At 40.0% G+C, this 16,606-nt stretch overlaps 2 protein-coding genes across 9 annotated transcripts in view; one reads left to right on the top strand and one right to left on the bottom strand.

The window, feature by feature from the left end:
* The window catches only part of LOC308194826 (uncharacterized protein), an 82,908-nt gene extending 67,640 nt beyond the window's left edge, over nt 1–15,268 (top strand). The window contains exon 4 of the transcript XR_013950899.1: nt 7,960–15,268. The gene's annotated coding sequence lies outside the window, so the exon portion shown is untranslated. The remainder of the gene's footprint in view (nt 1–7,959) is intronic.
* The window catches only part of LOC308194816 (bifunctional heparan sulfate N-deacetylase/N-sulfotransferase 4), a 164,473-nt gene that overhangs the window by 38,127 nt on the left and 109,740 nt on the right, over nt 1–16,606 (bottom strand). For all 8 annotated transcript variants that reach the window (XM_080591231.1, XM_080591234.1, XM_080591229.1 and 5 more), the window contains 2 exons: nt 7,692–7,877; nt 5,798–5,926 (listed from right to left, as the gene is read on the bottom strand). In XM_080591231.1, the coding sequence (XP_080447357.1) occupies nt 5,798–5,926; nt 7,692–7,877 (315 nt within the window). The remainder of the gene's footprint in view (nt 1–5,797; nt 5,927–7,691; nt 7,878–16,606) is intronic.

Raw genomic sequence — 16,606 nt, 5'->3', positions numbered from 1 at the left:
CATCCCCCTTCCAATGCCACTTTGTGACATCTCCTGTGAAATATATACGGAACATACAGTCAAAGAAGAAATCATGCTGCAATCTACATAGGCTATTGTTCACTATTATAATCAAAGGAGTTGCAATCGAACTCCAGCTTAGTTATAAATAAAATCTTCCCATCTGATGCATTATTCCTATTTAGTTAATTTGCTATCCTGCATTTAATTATTTTTGAAATGTGCTCCAGTATTCAAAGTAATTGAAAAAGTATTTAATCAAAACTTGATTATTTAAGTAGTGTTCTTACTTGCACTTGTTAGGGGGAATGAGATTATAAGTGGATGTTATAATAGCCTAAGGAAAGAGATTTCCCTGTGTTATCCTGTCTGTATGGATGTCAATACAAAGAAGACTTTAGGCCGATGGTCCAGCAGTTGAAAAGCAGACAGTCCTCCTGGCAGCTGGTGCTGATGTTGACTTGGTTCTGTTGTGCTTGGGCTGCTATTCATGCTAAACTTCATTCATCCCCTTATCGTGCATCTGTCTCTCTTCAGAACAGCTTATACCACTACTTGTTCGCACACATTCAGGTTTCTGTTTCTTTGCCCCTGACACGGTAAGCTAGGAGGCCAGAAATAGCTGACTTAGCTTGTTTTTAGACAGCTAAATAACTGTAATCCACTGCAAAAGGTAGTGGTGTGCTCATTTTAATCAAGGCACCGCAATTATTTCTGAAATTTGAAACAGTCTGAAAAAGACTGTCTCAAAGCGAGTGTGGAAAACCTGTAATAATTCTGTTAACTGGAGAGTAAAGTATGGCTTTTCACTTCTGGGAGCCTTGCCTCAGAATGGCTGTGGGCATGAAACGAAGTGTTTTCAGCTGTGCTCTTGCCCTCTGTGCTCTTACTCTCAGGTAATGTATGTGGTACTGCTTGGTGCAGAGGGGCAGCTGCTGGGTTAGTAAGGTGGAGCAGGGAAGGTGATGAACCGGTGCTGTGAAGGGAAAGAGGGGTCAAACCATACTGCAGCTGTTTGCTCTTATTTATTGGTGTTATTAGTCTGCTTACAAGCAACAGTTTCACCTGCAGGTCTGTCTAATGAGGCAAAATGAAAGAGGTTTCGTGGCTCTCCAAAAGAGAAGCCAGGAGCAAGGAGGCCTCATGCGACACCAGGACTCAAAAGTGAACTTGGTAGCAAGGTTATCTGAAAGCACTGAAGCAGTCATTAGGTTTCCAGGATTTTCAATCCTGTTGCCTCTTCGTTATAATTTGCTGTTAATCCATACAGCCCTCCTCTATATTTCAGTGCATGCTTGATACTTTATATTCAAAGATAGGTCATCCAGAAAGAAGCTAGGCATTAAATAGGAGCTCTCAAAAATTCTGGAAAAAAGCGGCAGATATCTGAGCTTTGACCGTGAAGAGAAGTGTGCTCTGTCACTTCGAGCCCCTACAATAGCTGCTTTGGGAAAATGTCATTGAACTGCACTGGTCAAGTTTAACTTTGTTTAAAAAGTATATAAGCAGTTTTTTATAAGCGGGATTTGTTTATTTTTATGAGGAAAACTCCTGGAAATTTTGCCCAACTATTGTGTTAGGCTCATCTACAAGAAATAATAATGTAAAAACTGCTGAAGGGAACAAAAGCCAGACAGAAATGCAACAACCACAAGCAAACTTGCTCAGAAACCCTTTTGTAACTTCTAGCCTACTTGATCAAGACATCTCATAAAATAATAAAAGGATTGTCTGCTGTAACTGTAGAAAGGATTCTGTGAAACCAGGTCTTTTTTTTTTTTTTTCCCTCCTGTCCTTTTCAAACCGGGCCACAGAGGTGGACACCTCCACACGGAACTGGGCAGATAACTAGCTGCGTTAAGCCTTTTCTAACCCAGGGCCATTCTTGGCTTCAAATATGATTTTATGGTGATAATGCTTATAGCTGGTATGTAGCTTTAGTTGTCACGGTAGCCTGGCAATACTATGAGAGTGCACATGCACACATTCATTTCAGGAAGCAGAAAAGGAGTTTTATCGTATCCTCATTCTGCTGAAAAGCGCGTTCTTCGTGAGGAGGGGTTCCCCTCTCCCCTTTCTGTGTGCCCATAATTCACAACACTGCCAGTGGCAGTTGCACGCGCAGTTGAGACCAGGCCCCAGCAAGCAGGAGACTTGGGGAACCAAGTGGTAGTAGAATTACAGCAATTACTCTGTTTCTGCAAATCTCCTCCACACCAGGTCTGGGCTGTTGTTTTAAGGGTAAAAGAAAATGTTAACCAACATCACTAGTGCAAAAATAAACAGTGCTACAGACAATTCCTTTCCTTGCAAAACTTGAAGAAGGGTAACTACAGCAATACGTAAAGCAGCTTACGTGGTAGGGGGCAGTGTGTTCTGGTTAGGATTTTATTTTATGGAATGGTTTCTACTCATGAACTAGATTAGGCACATCATTAAATAAAGTAAAAAAAAAAAAAAAGATTTTGATAAAGCCTTTGCATTTCAAACAGTTGTTTTTTCTATAACCCATTTGGATAGCACACGTTGGTTTACACCATACTGCTCTTGGTAAACTCCACAAATGCATAGTTTGATATCCAAATGCTAAGAAAGCTTATTAATGAGTATAGGCGTGTGATAAGCTTCTAGGCTATACGCTGGGAAGTCTCTCACTGCTACTCCGATACGTACTGTCAGTGGTTTGGAGAACACATCACGTTCAACGTGTATTTTTTATTCAACTGAGTTTGGAATAGACACTCTTGATCCTTTTCAGAAGGTACTATAGATTTTATGATACTGATCTGTATTCTTTCTCTCTTACTTTGAATGAAAGCCAGGCCTCCCCGTTTGTTCGTGTGCTGTCCAGATTTGGTATTTAAAAAAAGATGGGTGCATGAACATAGGTGATTTTTTTCCTACTCACACTAGTAGCTTTCTGAGATAGGGCTGGATTTTTTAATTTTTTTATTTATTAAATTTTTTTTTGTACTGTTGTCAGCACGTATTTCATAGGGTAGTGTACCAACCTGACTTGAATGATGGTGGGGTTTTGTGGTATATCTTACTTCAGCTCACACATGATTAAATTATATTTCTTCCTGTCTGAATAAGCATTATATTGGAGCAGATTCATGCTTACCTTAGAGTTGGGGAAGTGCATGTCAGTATTTCACTTGTGTGGCTCGGCTCAGTAAAATATCAGTTTTGATGAGGTAAAGATAGAAAATCATAAAAGTATAGGGGGGAAAATCAAACATTAACAGTATAGATATAAAGCTGTTCTTTTCAAATGCCACCCAATAATATATATTGCACTCTAAAGTTATTGGAACATAGCTTGGTCAAAATAAGCTCGTGTACTGAAGAAAATCGAAGAAAACCTTTTCCCCCACCTTTTCTTTGGAAGACAGTCTGTTTAAATCTGTCATGAATGTCACTGATGCATGATTAAATCTGGAATGCTTTGCCTACCATTGCATACTGCCTTCCTAGGAGAAGTCTCATCTCTGCTGCATCACCTCTGAAACTTCACTACCTGTAATAGGCAGAGGGTAGAACTGCTTTTCTCAAGTTTTCTGTTTTATGTGCAGTGTAACAAGTGGGGAACTGTGTGTGCCCATGCATCCTGAGGGACCCCTCTAGGGGGATAGGTTTGGTCCTTTCTGGGTGTAGACCAACTGGGGGAAACCTGACAGGAGGAAGGAGATGCTCCAGCGCCTGTGAGGTTGGTCCTGCTCTGGAGGACCCCAGAATAACAAATTGAGGAGAGCATGATAAAATGGTGGGATAGGCCTATCTGTTTCATCCAGTCCAATAATACTTCGTGACGGCTAAACTGTAGGAAAAATGAGGGGTAGGGTAAATATTTAGTAAAATTCTTAGACTAATTCAACAGCTACTCTTCTCCACAGCGTCAATCAGTTTCTTGAAAGAACATTTAGAAACAATTGCTTTGAAAGATCCAAAGGCTGAAATTTGTAATGAGCAACTGTGAGCTTGTAGCTCCTTGCTTATTTGCTGTCAGCAAAAAAAGAAATACCTGAAATTAAGGAAGAGGTGATTTTGTAGAAGTCAGGGTGGCCTGAGCATACTCAAAAACTTGGATGTGGAATGGGCGATTGACTGAGGAAATGGGGATACTCTGAGCATCCCTGTTCTTGGAGAGAGGAAGCGCTTTGCTGCTGAGGGCTCAACTGCCTAAGTCTGGGGAAATCTTCAGATAAATGAAAGATGCGCAGATGATGATCAAAGTATGATAAAGCTCAGGATAAATCCCAGCAGCATCTCAAGACAGTGATCAGTCAAATTACACTTCAGGAAACTATGGGGAGAAAAGCCCATCAGAGGTAAAGGGAGAGAGGACAAAGAACAGGTTTTTTATTCTCCAATTAGCTGTCACATGTATGGTATAGGAAAAATCCTGATATCAATGTCCCATTTCTTTATGACCACTGAATTGCTTTGACTCAGCCAACTTAGCTCCCCAGCCAAAATTTTCACACACAAGCATCTAATTATAGAATACCAAAATCTATATTTAGGTCTCTAAATAAGTGACCTGGATTTGAGAGTTAGTTTCAAGTGAGGTTTCTTTAACTCTACAAAGTCAATGAGTACTGCAATTTGAAACCACTGAAAATTAGGCCACCTACCAAGACACAAGACATTTATCTTGTGAGTAGTATACCTTGAGTGGAACAGGAGGAAAGAAGGACAATAACAAAAAATAATTGGTATGGTTTTTGTTCTCATCCTTCATCCTCTCACCTCTAGGCTACTGTCTCAAATGGCACCAGCTGTTGTTTATAGGCAAGGGATCTGAGACGTTTCAAAATACAGCATTTGCAGACATGCAGCTTTCCTCCTTGATCCTTGGTTAGATCACAGTCACACCTGTGTACCTACCTGCATTGTGTTGTTTTACCTGTGTGTGCATGTGTATATTTGTGTGGTACGGTTCAGGCTGCTTTATTGAGAGACAAATTGAGCAATAGCTATGCAAATCATCCTTAAGAAAGCCTGTGGCACTCTTGATCAAACCATATGTGTGTGTATATGTATACTTATATAGACTGTGCACATATACATTGACATCCATATGTATTAGGTTATGGTTCATGTATTCTTGACAGAGAAAAAGAAATGCAGCACTGAACAAAACAAATGTTCTTGGGTAACACTGCTCCTGGTGCTGTTCTCCAAGTCTTTTTTGTGACGTTCTTACTTCTTACCTGTATGCACTTGCCTCATTAGTAACGTTCAACCCATTTCATTTTTTTCTGTAACTGTTAGGTGATGAATAGGCATTAGAAGGCTATAGACTGCCTGGAGGTATTATTTAGCTACACAAGACCTATTTTTAAGAGTTGGTGGTAAGGGAATTATATCAGCCCTGAGCCCTCGGGTTTCCATCGAGCTCTATTAGGAGTGTGCAGAGCCACAGTTGGGGGAGCAGGGAGAAAGAAAGCAGAATAAGGTGACACAGCTTTCTCTACCGTCACTGTTTTCTTTCAGTCTCAGTCAGACATGTCAGTGCTCTTTCCTCTCACAATGACTCAGCCTCAGGGTGGGAAACAGTTTGAAAATGAAACGAATACATTTTCCAGCAACTTGTTGCATGCAGTCAGAAATTTGCAAAAGACAGTTTTTGCTTACTTCCTCTTAAACTGCTTGTTACTTCTGAGTAAATGGTCGTGTTTTTTTTTTTTTTTTATTTCCCAAACAAGGTCAAAGAAAACTAGTGTCCTTCCCTTCCTCCCTCCCTCCTCCTTATTACCCAATGCATCCAAAAACTGCAAAAGAAGGTACCTACTGGATTCAGGAGAATGGTGAGAAAGAGTTCACCTCCTCGGATACTTTTGTCCAGCTCCTGAGGACCCCCAGGATATTCCTTGTAAAAAATAGTGTGAGTGAAAAGGCCACAGGTCTGTCGAGGGAGCACCTGAGAACAAAACAACAGCACCATTGTGATATTAATGTATTTCTGCAAATTTACCCCAGCACGTTCACTGTCAACCCTCCAGCAACTCGAACAAAGCTGCAGTCTTTCCCACTCTGTAACCTGGCATGTTTATGGCCTCTCGTGCACCTTCTACGCTCTCACTGTAAGCAAAGGCAGTCCTGCAGATGTGATTTCCAGATCACAGCTGCAAAGCTGCATCACATGCTCTGAGCTTTCATGCAGGCTGCTTTAGCCAGCTCATCCAGTAATAATTAAGGGCTTGTTTCCTGGCATTTGGAAGAGGAAGAAAGAGCTAAACCTCTCTTCTTCCCTTAGCGAGGTTAGTTTATTAAAGGATAAATAGTGCTTCCTGGCCATCTTCACTATCGCAGGCAATTAATCTTAAAGTTCTTGACACACTGAACTGAATTTGTTCAAGGCTATGGTCCCCAAATGAGCTGTGGCTTTACATTTTCCTCAGTCCAGCATTACATATGATACTACATATTGTGTGAAAATGAGTGAAGCCCTGATTCCTGCTTGTGAAACGTGTTCAGGACTGGTGGAGTGCCTGCATGAGACTAGCTTGAGGTCAGGTCTCCATCCCATCATCAATCAGGGGGCTGTGTGTCAGAAACCTGCAAGCTAGCAGATGTGGGGAAATAAACGGATCTTGGAAAACTAGATGTTTTAGTTACGTTATTAGCCAGTTACAATTGAAAGGCTCTGGTGCAGCAAGTAGACAACAAATGTTAAGGCTTACAGATACTGCCTAATATATGCAGAGACACAATTCACCTGGGCAAGGCCTTTTGTTTTCCTGCAGTCACTGTTTTTAATTTTCTTTTCTATTCGGTTAAAGCAACAAAGTCTGCATTCAGCAAACCATTTTAATAAGAGTAAATGTATTGCTGAATTTGAGTCTATTCCAATCGTAATTGGACTCTGTGCAGTAACTTGTTGTTTTTGATTAAGACATGTTTCTTTTGTCAAAATGTTGATCCCCTAAATGAGACTTCATATGCACAGGCAATATTTGCATCAGCTGGGGCTTTTGTTTGGTCCCAGAACCTGGCTTTCAAATATTTCTTACTTTGTTTATGCATATATAATTTTGCAGTTTCCTGTCACCTATTTCAGTCACACGATCAGGTCCATCCTAACGTTTTTCCTCCAAGCCGCTGGCTGGTAGGATGGGTTAAATAATTCTGCACATTTTCCTGCCCTTTGAGCAGGTGAAGTATGCAGGTGAGGAGCCCTCTCTCTTCTCACCCCAACGCAGGGTGCGGAAGAGTCAGGCACATGTCTGGTCGCTGGTTCTTGGGAGCTTTAGGAGCGCAGCTCCTAGAAGAAACCTTGGCCCCAGAGGAGTGCCATGCTTCCTGGAGGAGATTACTTCCACCTGTTCATCTTCCCAGGTGGTAGGTTTCAAATCCTTTCATGCATAAAGATGAACCAGACCTTGAAACATAGGTCTTAAGCAGTTTAATGAGTTTAAAAATATGCATTTGTACTTTGGTTGATGGTTGATAGTTGATTGGGCTACAAATACACTTAGTTTCTGAGGATTACATATGCGGTTGCCTGAGTTTGTGTGACTTTTTTAAACTGGCTGCATAACAAATGCACTCTTTTGGCATCTTTACAAGTCCTCGATCACAGAGAATTTTAATGATTGCTGTAAAACTTGAAGCATTTGGTAAAAATAGCATACTTTTGAGTCACTTAAAGTAGTATTGCTATGAAGCATGGAAATGTAGTGTACCATGATGCCATTGTGGATGAAGCCCCGTCTGTACCGTGCAGGCTTCAGGTGTGGATATTCTTCTGTGCTGGTCACTCGGATGTGCCAGACCTTCTTCCAGGCCTCATATAGCTGGATGTGAACTGGGTAGACCCCAGAGTGGTGCGGAGCCACTGCGTACCCCATGTCAGTTGGTATGCCATGCTCCTGCAAAACAGCAGAGGGAGGGATATATTTAGGAGCAGAAAAAGAACACGCAATTATTCAAAGTTCTTTTTTTCCCCTGCAGATCTCAGCATCAGAGAAGCTGTTGTCCTTGGACAGCCTTGCATCTATTTGTATGTAGCACACGCTAAAAACGGGGGAGAGATGGAGGGAACTGGAATTACAGTTTGATAACTGCAGAATGATAAATAATCCTTTTGGATTACATTGTGTTACTGTTATATGGAATAGGTTTGCCTATCTGTTGATTACATATTGCGTGCATTTTAAGATGTCCTATTATTTTGGTTCTTTTTAAAGGTAATCCAGGAAGCTGATGCTAGTTATTTAGTAAGTGATCAAATGGCATTAGAAAGTAAGCAGAAAAACTTGTTGCTGTGGCATTTATTTTTTGTTTCCTATTACCAGAGTAAGAGCAAAATGCCTTGCTGATTCAAAACCAACTAACCAACCAAACAAAAACCAAATATTCCCTATAGCTTCTGAATCTGCTTTTATTTTCCCATGGCATTAGGGTAGTAGCAAAAATGCTGGACTGATAGACATCTTTTGTTTCATACATATTTATTCAGTTCAGTTTCTATGAGGAAAATATGTGTATTTTCATGGATATAATCTATAGGCTATCTTGAAAGTATATTCTGATGGAACAGTGAGGAGGTTATATGCAGGCAGAAGGAATTAAGAAAGTCACTTGAATGTGAGTGTACTGGTGTGCTGGGCATGTGCCTTCACTCACGAATAGCTCCTGCCTTTGTTCTGCTCCTAATCTCTCCCATTCACACGGGCTATCTGAAAACCCCATCTGATGGGGTTATCTGATGGGGCCATCTGATGGGGCCAGTTAACCACGTCTAAAGACTGGGATGTTTTTAAGAGATCAAATTATTTGATCAGGTCATTAACTTTGTTGGTCTGAGTGATGTTCAGAAGTGCACCCAGCATTTTGTCACCAGCCAGGAAGAAAGGCTATGTTCTGCCACTCCTCCATTGCCCCTTCAGACCCTTCAACTTCCAAGCCCTTTTCAGCTCTCCCATGGGATCTCCAGATCTGTAGGCTGTCGCACTGCTGTGGCTCTTGCTGGATCACTTTCTGTGCTCTGGGTGTTTACTGCATCTGTTTTACTCCCAGTACCACACGGTGTGGGACAATGTCCGTGGCCTCAGCTCTCAATGTTGCAAAACTTCCTCTCTTTTGCTATCCTATGGCTCACTAAAATCACTCCCTTCTCCTTCTAGGAGAACAGCTACATCAGCCATTTTATGCTCATATATAACTAATACAGCTGAAAATGGTTAAAATGTGAGATAATGTGTTTGTCCTTCCTCTTGCCCATGTTATCTAATAACTTTAATTACTTTAACTCTGGGAGTGGCAGATTCTGCTGGGCATCTTCAAGTACTTTGCGAAGAAAGGCTTTTGGGTCATTGACAAAATTAAATTAACCCTATGAGGAACACTTGTTCATACACCACATAATGCAACCACTTAAAATTATCCATTGCTTATTAGTAAATATCTTAGTTTACCAGATGATGGGGAGAGGAGGGGCATGTAAAAAGAAACCCAAACTCATTCTTCTGTAATTTACTGAGAGAAAAGTGTAATTTCTGCTTATTAATGTTACATACCTGAAAGACATTAGTCAGTTTAAGGGTGAGATGATGAGTAGCTGTACAATAAGTGTCAACTCCTTTTTTAGTCTTTTCTTTAAACGTGTATAAAGGAATAAGTTATATCTAAGGGATTTTGAAAAGTCTGGCTATTTATTAACAGGATCCTGAGTGTATGATGCTCACACTTGGATATAGTGTATTGACTTGAATCTGCCAACCTTCACCAAAACCTGTTAGGGAGTATACACAAATGTAAAGCAAGACTGTCTTGAGATATAGCTAATGACTACTGCTGTGAATATGTCCGAAAGTAGGTATCTGGATGAATACATGCAAAACCCTATTTATCTACTTACTATTTGCAGCTGGTATTGCCATAGAAACAGAATGGTGAAATGGTAATTTACCATTCACAAATAAAATAAGGCAGCATATTGTACGTTCTCAATATAAAAAGCTAATTAGCCTCTGAATAAACCTGGGCACTACTTAGTTCATCACATAAATACATGTCAGTCACTCAGACACCCAATACAACTTTAAGAAGGAAAAACTAAGGCATAATCAGATTTTGTTTGACCAGTTCCATGTTCGATTTACTTGGGTAAATTAAATATATATCCTCTTTTAGTGATTTCTGTTGCTCTGTTTCCTTTTTCTTATTTTGTTATTGAATTTAGTTTAGGATTGAGAACTAATGTGTTAAAGGGGGAACATACATTTGACTCCAAGAAGGACTTGATCCAAACTGTCACACAAAATGGGAGATGCCATTAGTGAGTATTTATTTTGTCTATTCTAAGGAACAATTTCCTACAAGATTTCATCAGGTTATTTTTACATTCAAGACCTTGTGCATTTATTTGCATAGTTTGGAAAACTTCTGGACCTTTCTGGCACTGAGAAGAACAGTATCACATTCTTGAGCATGCTTTAGCTGGGACCACAGCCATTATTTTTGTACAGGTTAAATTTGCTTTCCTATTTCTCTTGTGCAGTGAGTTCCAACTGTAATTTAAGTGACAGCGTAAGCTGAAGCTGCAGTGATGCCTGGATGAGTTCAATATTAAAGGAGAATCACTGTTACAACCTGGGAGATAGGGGAGAATATTATTAAAATAGTTGCTGCAATTTTGGCAAAAATTCCCTCGGTCATCTCTACTTCTTCCCATGTCTTGGTTTGCATCATGGAGTGCTCTGAGAGCACGTGACCTGCCTTGTTTTAAGGTCTAGACCTGACCAGAAGATGCTCTCCAGGAGCACACCTCATGTCCTTTGGACACCAGTGAGGACGTGGTGTATGGATTAGATTAATTCCAGCCCAACTCTTCCTCTGATGCCTGCATGTGGCCAGCCCATCCCCAGCAGCAGCTGCTTCATGTGGCAGAGCCCAGAGAGCCATCGTCTCATACTCACGCTGATGCACCCGAGCCAGAGCACTGGGAACTGGAAATTCACAGTCCTGCCAGTGCAGCCTGGCTTGTCTGCACACACTTCAAAGTTTCCTTACCCAGAGCCTATTGGCAAGACAGGTACTTCCACAGGTGATCTGAAAGGCTGAAGCAATCTGCCAAGGCTGCTTATCTCTCTCAATTATCATCTCTGTTCAAGCAAGAGAAGACTTTTGACCTTCCTATTTGTACAGAAATAAGCTGTATTCGCCACGTCAGCATGTGCTGCGTGTACTTGTTCTGCATTTGGAAAAGTCTCTGCTGAAGAATGGATGACAGGTGATGCAGAATTAGCACTGCTTTTCAGGGGTAGGTGCAGTTTCAAAATGTAAGTTTGAGTTCCTATAGCCTTTTTTCTGTGAGTAGATGTTGGAAATTTTAATTAAAAAAAAAACAACAAAACACACACACGAAAAAACAGTGCCAGGAAAATTGGCTATTTATATTAGCAGGATGTTTTTTTGAGAAAGAGACAGTTTTTGATTCTGCCAAATATTACTTTTCCTTGCTGAAGCACAATAAGAACTAAAATTAAACAAAAACGAAAAACATGCTATAAGAAAACTGACATTCTTTTTTTTAAAGACCACCATTGATTTGTTTTACAGAAACATCTGGTACTGGACATTACTGGGGAGAGAATAGAAAAGCCCCCCACACTAACCTTTTAATTCAGTAAATCTTATGTCTACTGTAGATCTTTTCATACAGTAAATGGAACTGCAGGATTCTCTTTGATGTAAAGAATTCTTAGGTGAAAAAGTTAATATAACCTCAGGCAAGTTTGCTAAAATTTTTGACTTTGTTCAACAGTAGATGATAGAATAAATGTAGGACTTCATAAGATGCTATCTTCCAAAGTTAAGATTTACATTAGCTTTGCATATTCCTAGCACTGGGATATATTTCTAATATTGCTGCAGATGGGTGAGATTCTCTGTAAGAGATTATATGTTACTATGTAGGTTTAAAATACTTAGTTTCTTTTATTTGATAAATGATTTCACTATGTGCTTGTCAGCAATCATAAAAATGTGTGGTATTCTAGCCTTAATGGACACATGATTTCTGTTCTCGTTGTTTATGTTTGTGGATAATTTTTTATTGAATAAACATTTCATCTTTTAATTTCAGTTAATTCTAAACTGTTAAAATCTTGTTTAAAAGCTCTCTAGCTAGACAAAACGATTCACCAAACAAAAGGTGATTATTATCAAGAGACGGGGTTTTAAGTTGTGCAAAGCTAAAATATTTTTCTTAGTTTTATGGAAGGGTATGTCAGGTTTGAGTGACTATAACTATAACAAAACTGTCTGGGGTCAATGGCCTGCAGGAGCACTAGCTGTGAGAGCGCAGAGCTTGTTTTTATTTTACATGGTGGAGGAGCATGCTGTGGACAAACATATTTTGCCATGGACTACTGTCACAGGATTAGGTCAGTTTAGAATTGTGGATTTATCAAACTGAATCCTGGCTCCTAGTTCTACACCAGTATTTTTTCAATAAAGTGTGACAAACCTCTTACTAGCTCTGTATGTTGGTACTTGTTTTGCATCTCTGTTGTGTGCTCACTTGGCAAGTGGCTGTAGGGTGCCCGTCGGGTCTAAGCAAAGTGGGATCTCTGCTGTCGCTGTCAGATACAGAACTGGCAGCCACGTGGGAAGGGACAGCACAGCAGTCTGCCAGGTACCACCACAACTCCTGTTCCAAGCCTGCTCCTTGTCTGTGTGTGGTACTAACAAAAGCTGAGAAAGGAGAGGCGCTCTAGTGATTTGTTCCAAAGCATGCTCCTGATATGGATAAAAACACTAATGAAGATCGACAATTCAGGCAGAATAAATCTCATCCTGTTTGTACAGGGAAACATTATCCTATATATGCAGAACACTTTTAGAATATTTTTAGAGGCAATCTCTAGTGAGCATCTCTAATTCCTAGTGTTAACTACAGATATTAATAATGGGACAAATTAGACTCTTTCATCACTTGTAGGAGCTTTGCATTTCATATGTGGTCGCGGGTGTTTTTATTCTTGTTATTTAATTGGTATATTAAAAGCCCATGGTTTCTTCGTGGTTTGGGCAGTTCAAGAGTTTTAGGCTGAGGAAGTGCTAATGTGAATCTGGTTGGTTTAGAAACGGGAAATTGAATCCAAGGAGCGATACTAGAGAGGGTCTAAATGGATTTGTTTGTTTTGTATATGTATCTCTCTGAATTGATTTGTTTGTGTATGTGTATCTCACTTGTTCATATCAGATCATAGCTCTGTTTTTACAGTTGATGATAATTTTTGCTGTATCTCTACCATGCTTTGGGTGTATGTGCTCACAAATGAGCACAGAAGATAATTACTGAGCAAACAAATCAAGGGACAAAATAAAGAGCTACAGGCTTTGCATTAAAAATATTCTACCTTTTCTAAGATAAAGATGCAGAAGAGGGGGAGGAAGAATATCTTGTGATTAAAGGATGGCAGTGAAAATCAGAACTTGATTTGTTTTATTTTCTGAATGTGCTACAAGAGACTTCTGCTTGCACAATTGTTTAGCTCTGTATCAATTGCATAGCCTATAAAAATACAAGAATAATAGTACTTGAGATGCTACCAGTTTGCAAAACTTAATTCAGGGCTTAATCCATTAGTATCTGTAAAGGATTTTGGGTTCCTCTAATAGAAGAAGAAACAACAACAAAACAAAAACAAAAATCATGTCAAAACAAGCTTATAATCAAAATAAATGTAATTTTCCTTTAGTTGGGCTTTGAAATATACCATCCACATTTACAGAAGTATTAAGACATTAGGATAGCAAACTTCTGGGTAGTTTGCAAATTACTTTACCAGAGTTAAAGCTCTTGTGTTTTGAAGTGTCTAATGGTTTAGGCTTTCTGGTGTAAATCTGCACTGATGGGTAACAGAGATGAAGACAGAAATCTACAGAAAGGAACTTTGCTCTTTGTCTAGAAGAAGTGAGAGAAGAATGAAGGTACGAACATACTGAATTAATAGGGGAGTACGAAGGCTTCAGGCTGCCTTCCTCCCCACACAAGTGAAATGTCCTCTGAAATAGCAGCACCCTGGGAGGTTGCCTGAAAGCCTACCAGGTGTTTGTTTCCTGTCATTATTCCCTGTTCTCATAGCATGCTCTGCTGGTGTTGCATGCTCCTCTGAGGCTGAGGATATTGCGAGTGCTTGAGAGGAGATGTGGCAGCAAGGGCAGTGGAGATGGGGCTATGGGTGGTGGCAGCTGTAGGACCACTGCTCAGACACGCATGGACAAGGATTTATTTTACAAGGCCACTGTTCCAGGTAAGCAAAACTTCCTGTGCTTCCTGTCAGGTGAAGAGCAGTGGGGCAATAGCATTTACGAAAGATCTCAGAAAATGTCTTCCTCTCACCAGCTAGGTGTGGAACGGCAGGAATGGTGAATGTCTCTGTGACACATAACATTCAGAGTGCTTTTATTAGAGGTGGTCTCCTTTAATTCGCAAGCAGTTCACAAGTAAGGGAATCCTTTAAAGACTGTTGATTTTATTAAGCCCTAGCTCCACAGAGGTATAATTGAAATCAAGGCAAATCAAGGCAATTGGATACCTAATTGGCAACTAGTTGGATGTATACAAACTGTTTAGATATCTGACTTTCTACATGTGTTTTGTGATGTACCTGTTTGAGGCAGGCTTCAGTTATAACCCCCCAGTTTATAGAGCATCACTTTGAGGAATAGACATATCAGTGTAAAATGGAAAAGAGTGTTTTATCCAGTTGCCAGCTCTAACACCTGAATTTCTTGCCTGTATTCAGCAGTCTGTGTGTATACTCAAGCTTCTGCAAACCGAAGATTATGCCTAGTGTAAATGCAAGAGCCAGTAAAAATTGTGCTTATGTACATTTATAGCTCCATATGATAATATCCATGAAATACTGTGTTTCAGATAAACTGGCTTGTGTTTGTTAAGCTTACTTTAATCCCCGGCACTCATAGAAGAACATGCCTTTTATGAAATGCTTTCTCCCGGTGAACAACATCTCTCCCGAGCCTCATACTCCCTTGCATGGAGAAACTGCTGACTGTGATGAGATTTGGATCTTAAAGTCCAGGCCCTTAAAGTCCAGGTTTCCAGTCAGTGTGATGTGTTTCTTCTAAAATGAAAATGCCAGGAGGAGCTGACAGGTCTTAATGAACAGATTTGTTGTTGTTGTTCTGTGTTTTTTTTTTTTTTTTTTTAATGTTAAATCAATCTTGACTGTTCTTTTTCATGTATAATGATTTGTTCTCCCATCCTGAAGACTCCATTACCTTCTTACTGTGTTTAAAAAATGAACAAAGAAATACATCAGGTGAAGAATGAATGTGATCATACTTCCAAGTAATTATTGCAGCCTTCCTTGCACAAACTGACAAAGTGTTTTCTCTACTTGCAGCTAAAACAGGAGGTGGGGAGATACAGTCAATAAACAGGAAATGTGAGAGAAAATGGTATGAACATCAAGCTGTGTTCCCCTGAGTATAATGCTAAATAAAGATAATAGAGCACAAATAAGATGTATAACACCAAGCAGACTTTCTGTGTACTGTTCTGAACCCGTAATTTAAATTTGGATCTATGCTGTGAAGTAAAAGAATAATAAAAAGGAGCTTGCACTAATTTTGGAAGACTTATAGAAGTGCAGCTGTAGAAAAGGGAACTCCTTTCCCAAATAAGACATGAGGATGAGAAAGAAGGGGAGAGTACAAAACTGTTCCAGAGTCATGGCTGGGACCTATGTTATCAGGAAGACAAATTTCTCCCACAGAGTGGACTTCAAAGGAAGCTTTTTGAAAAGAAATGTTCTCATAAGTAAATTGCACAGCTCGTATTGATTCAAGGTTGAGAGGTTGGTAAAACCCCTGTCCAAATGTTAGCAGGAAATAAAGCTGTAATAACAGCAGCCGTTCTCTGACATCAGCCCCTTATTTATAGGCACCCTAAGGAGACTCTACCCTTCAGTGATGATAGGGAGATGGGCTTTATCTTTCTGTAGCTGAAATAGCAAACACTGTCTTACAAGCCCTCTTTTCAGACTACACTATAGATTTTACTCCTAAAGGTGGTTTGACCTAAAAGGCATCGCGTTGCCTGAAAATAGTAGAATTTCCCCATAGGTTTAATGATGAACGGACGATGTGTATTTGAGATACAGATTATTTAAAAATTACTCTTGCATTTAAAATCTCAGCTATATTTAGTTCCCTTAGGACTCTTTGCAACAGCTTGCCCAGGTCACACAAAATGAATGAACAGGCCATGCCAGGAATGAAAACTGACAGTAACACAGACCTGTGGAAAGGAAAAGTCATCCAAAATACCTCTGTGCTAATACCCTACAAAGAAGGAGATAGGAAGGGGGGAAGCCTGGAGTGAAGAGAAAACAGTTAAGCCATTTTTAATGAATGTGCTTTAAAGGTTGTTAGGAAAATATTTTCATAAACAAGGGAATAAATTTCTTCCAACTGCTTGTTTAGGCATCCGTCTTTGCTTGGTTTCCTGATCCATCTTGGCTTATGTGAGCGATGGGGATAAGGGGCAGCTGCTGGCTGGCCTTTCTGAGCTGTGAAGGGCTGAGATCTCTGTTCCCTAAGCGGTAGAGAAAACCACACC

The sequence above is a fragment of the Anser brachyrhynchus genome (assembly GCF_964034855.1).
Source record: "Anser brachyrhynchus genome assembly, chromosome: 4".
Classification (NCBI taxonomy): Eukaryota; Metazoa; Chordata; class Aves; order Anseriformes; family Anatidae; genus Anser; species Anser brachyrhynchus.
Note: the sequence above shows the minus strand (reverse complement) of the source record. Positions and strands in the feature narration are given on the sequence as shown.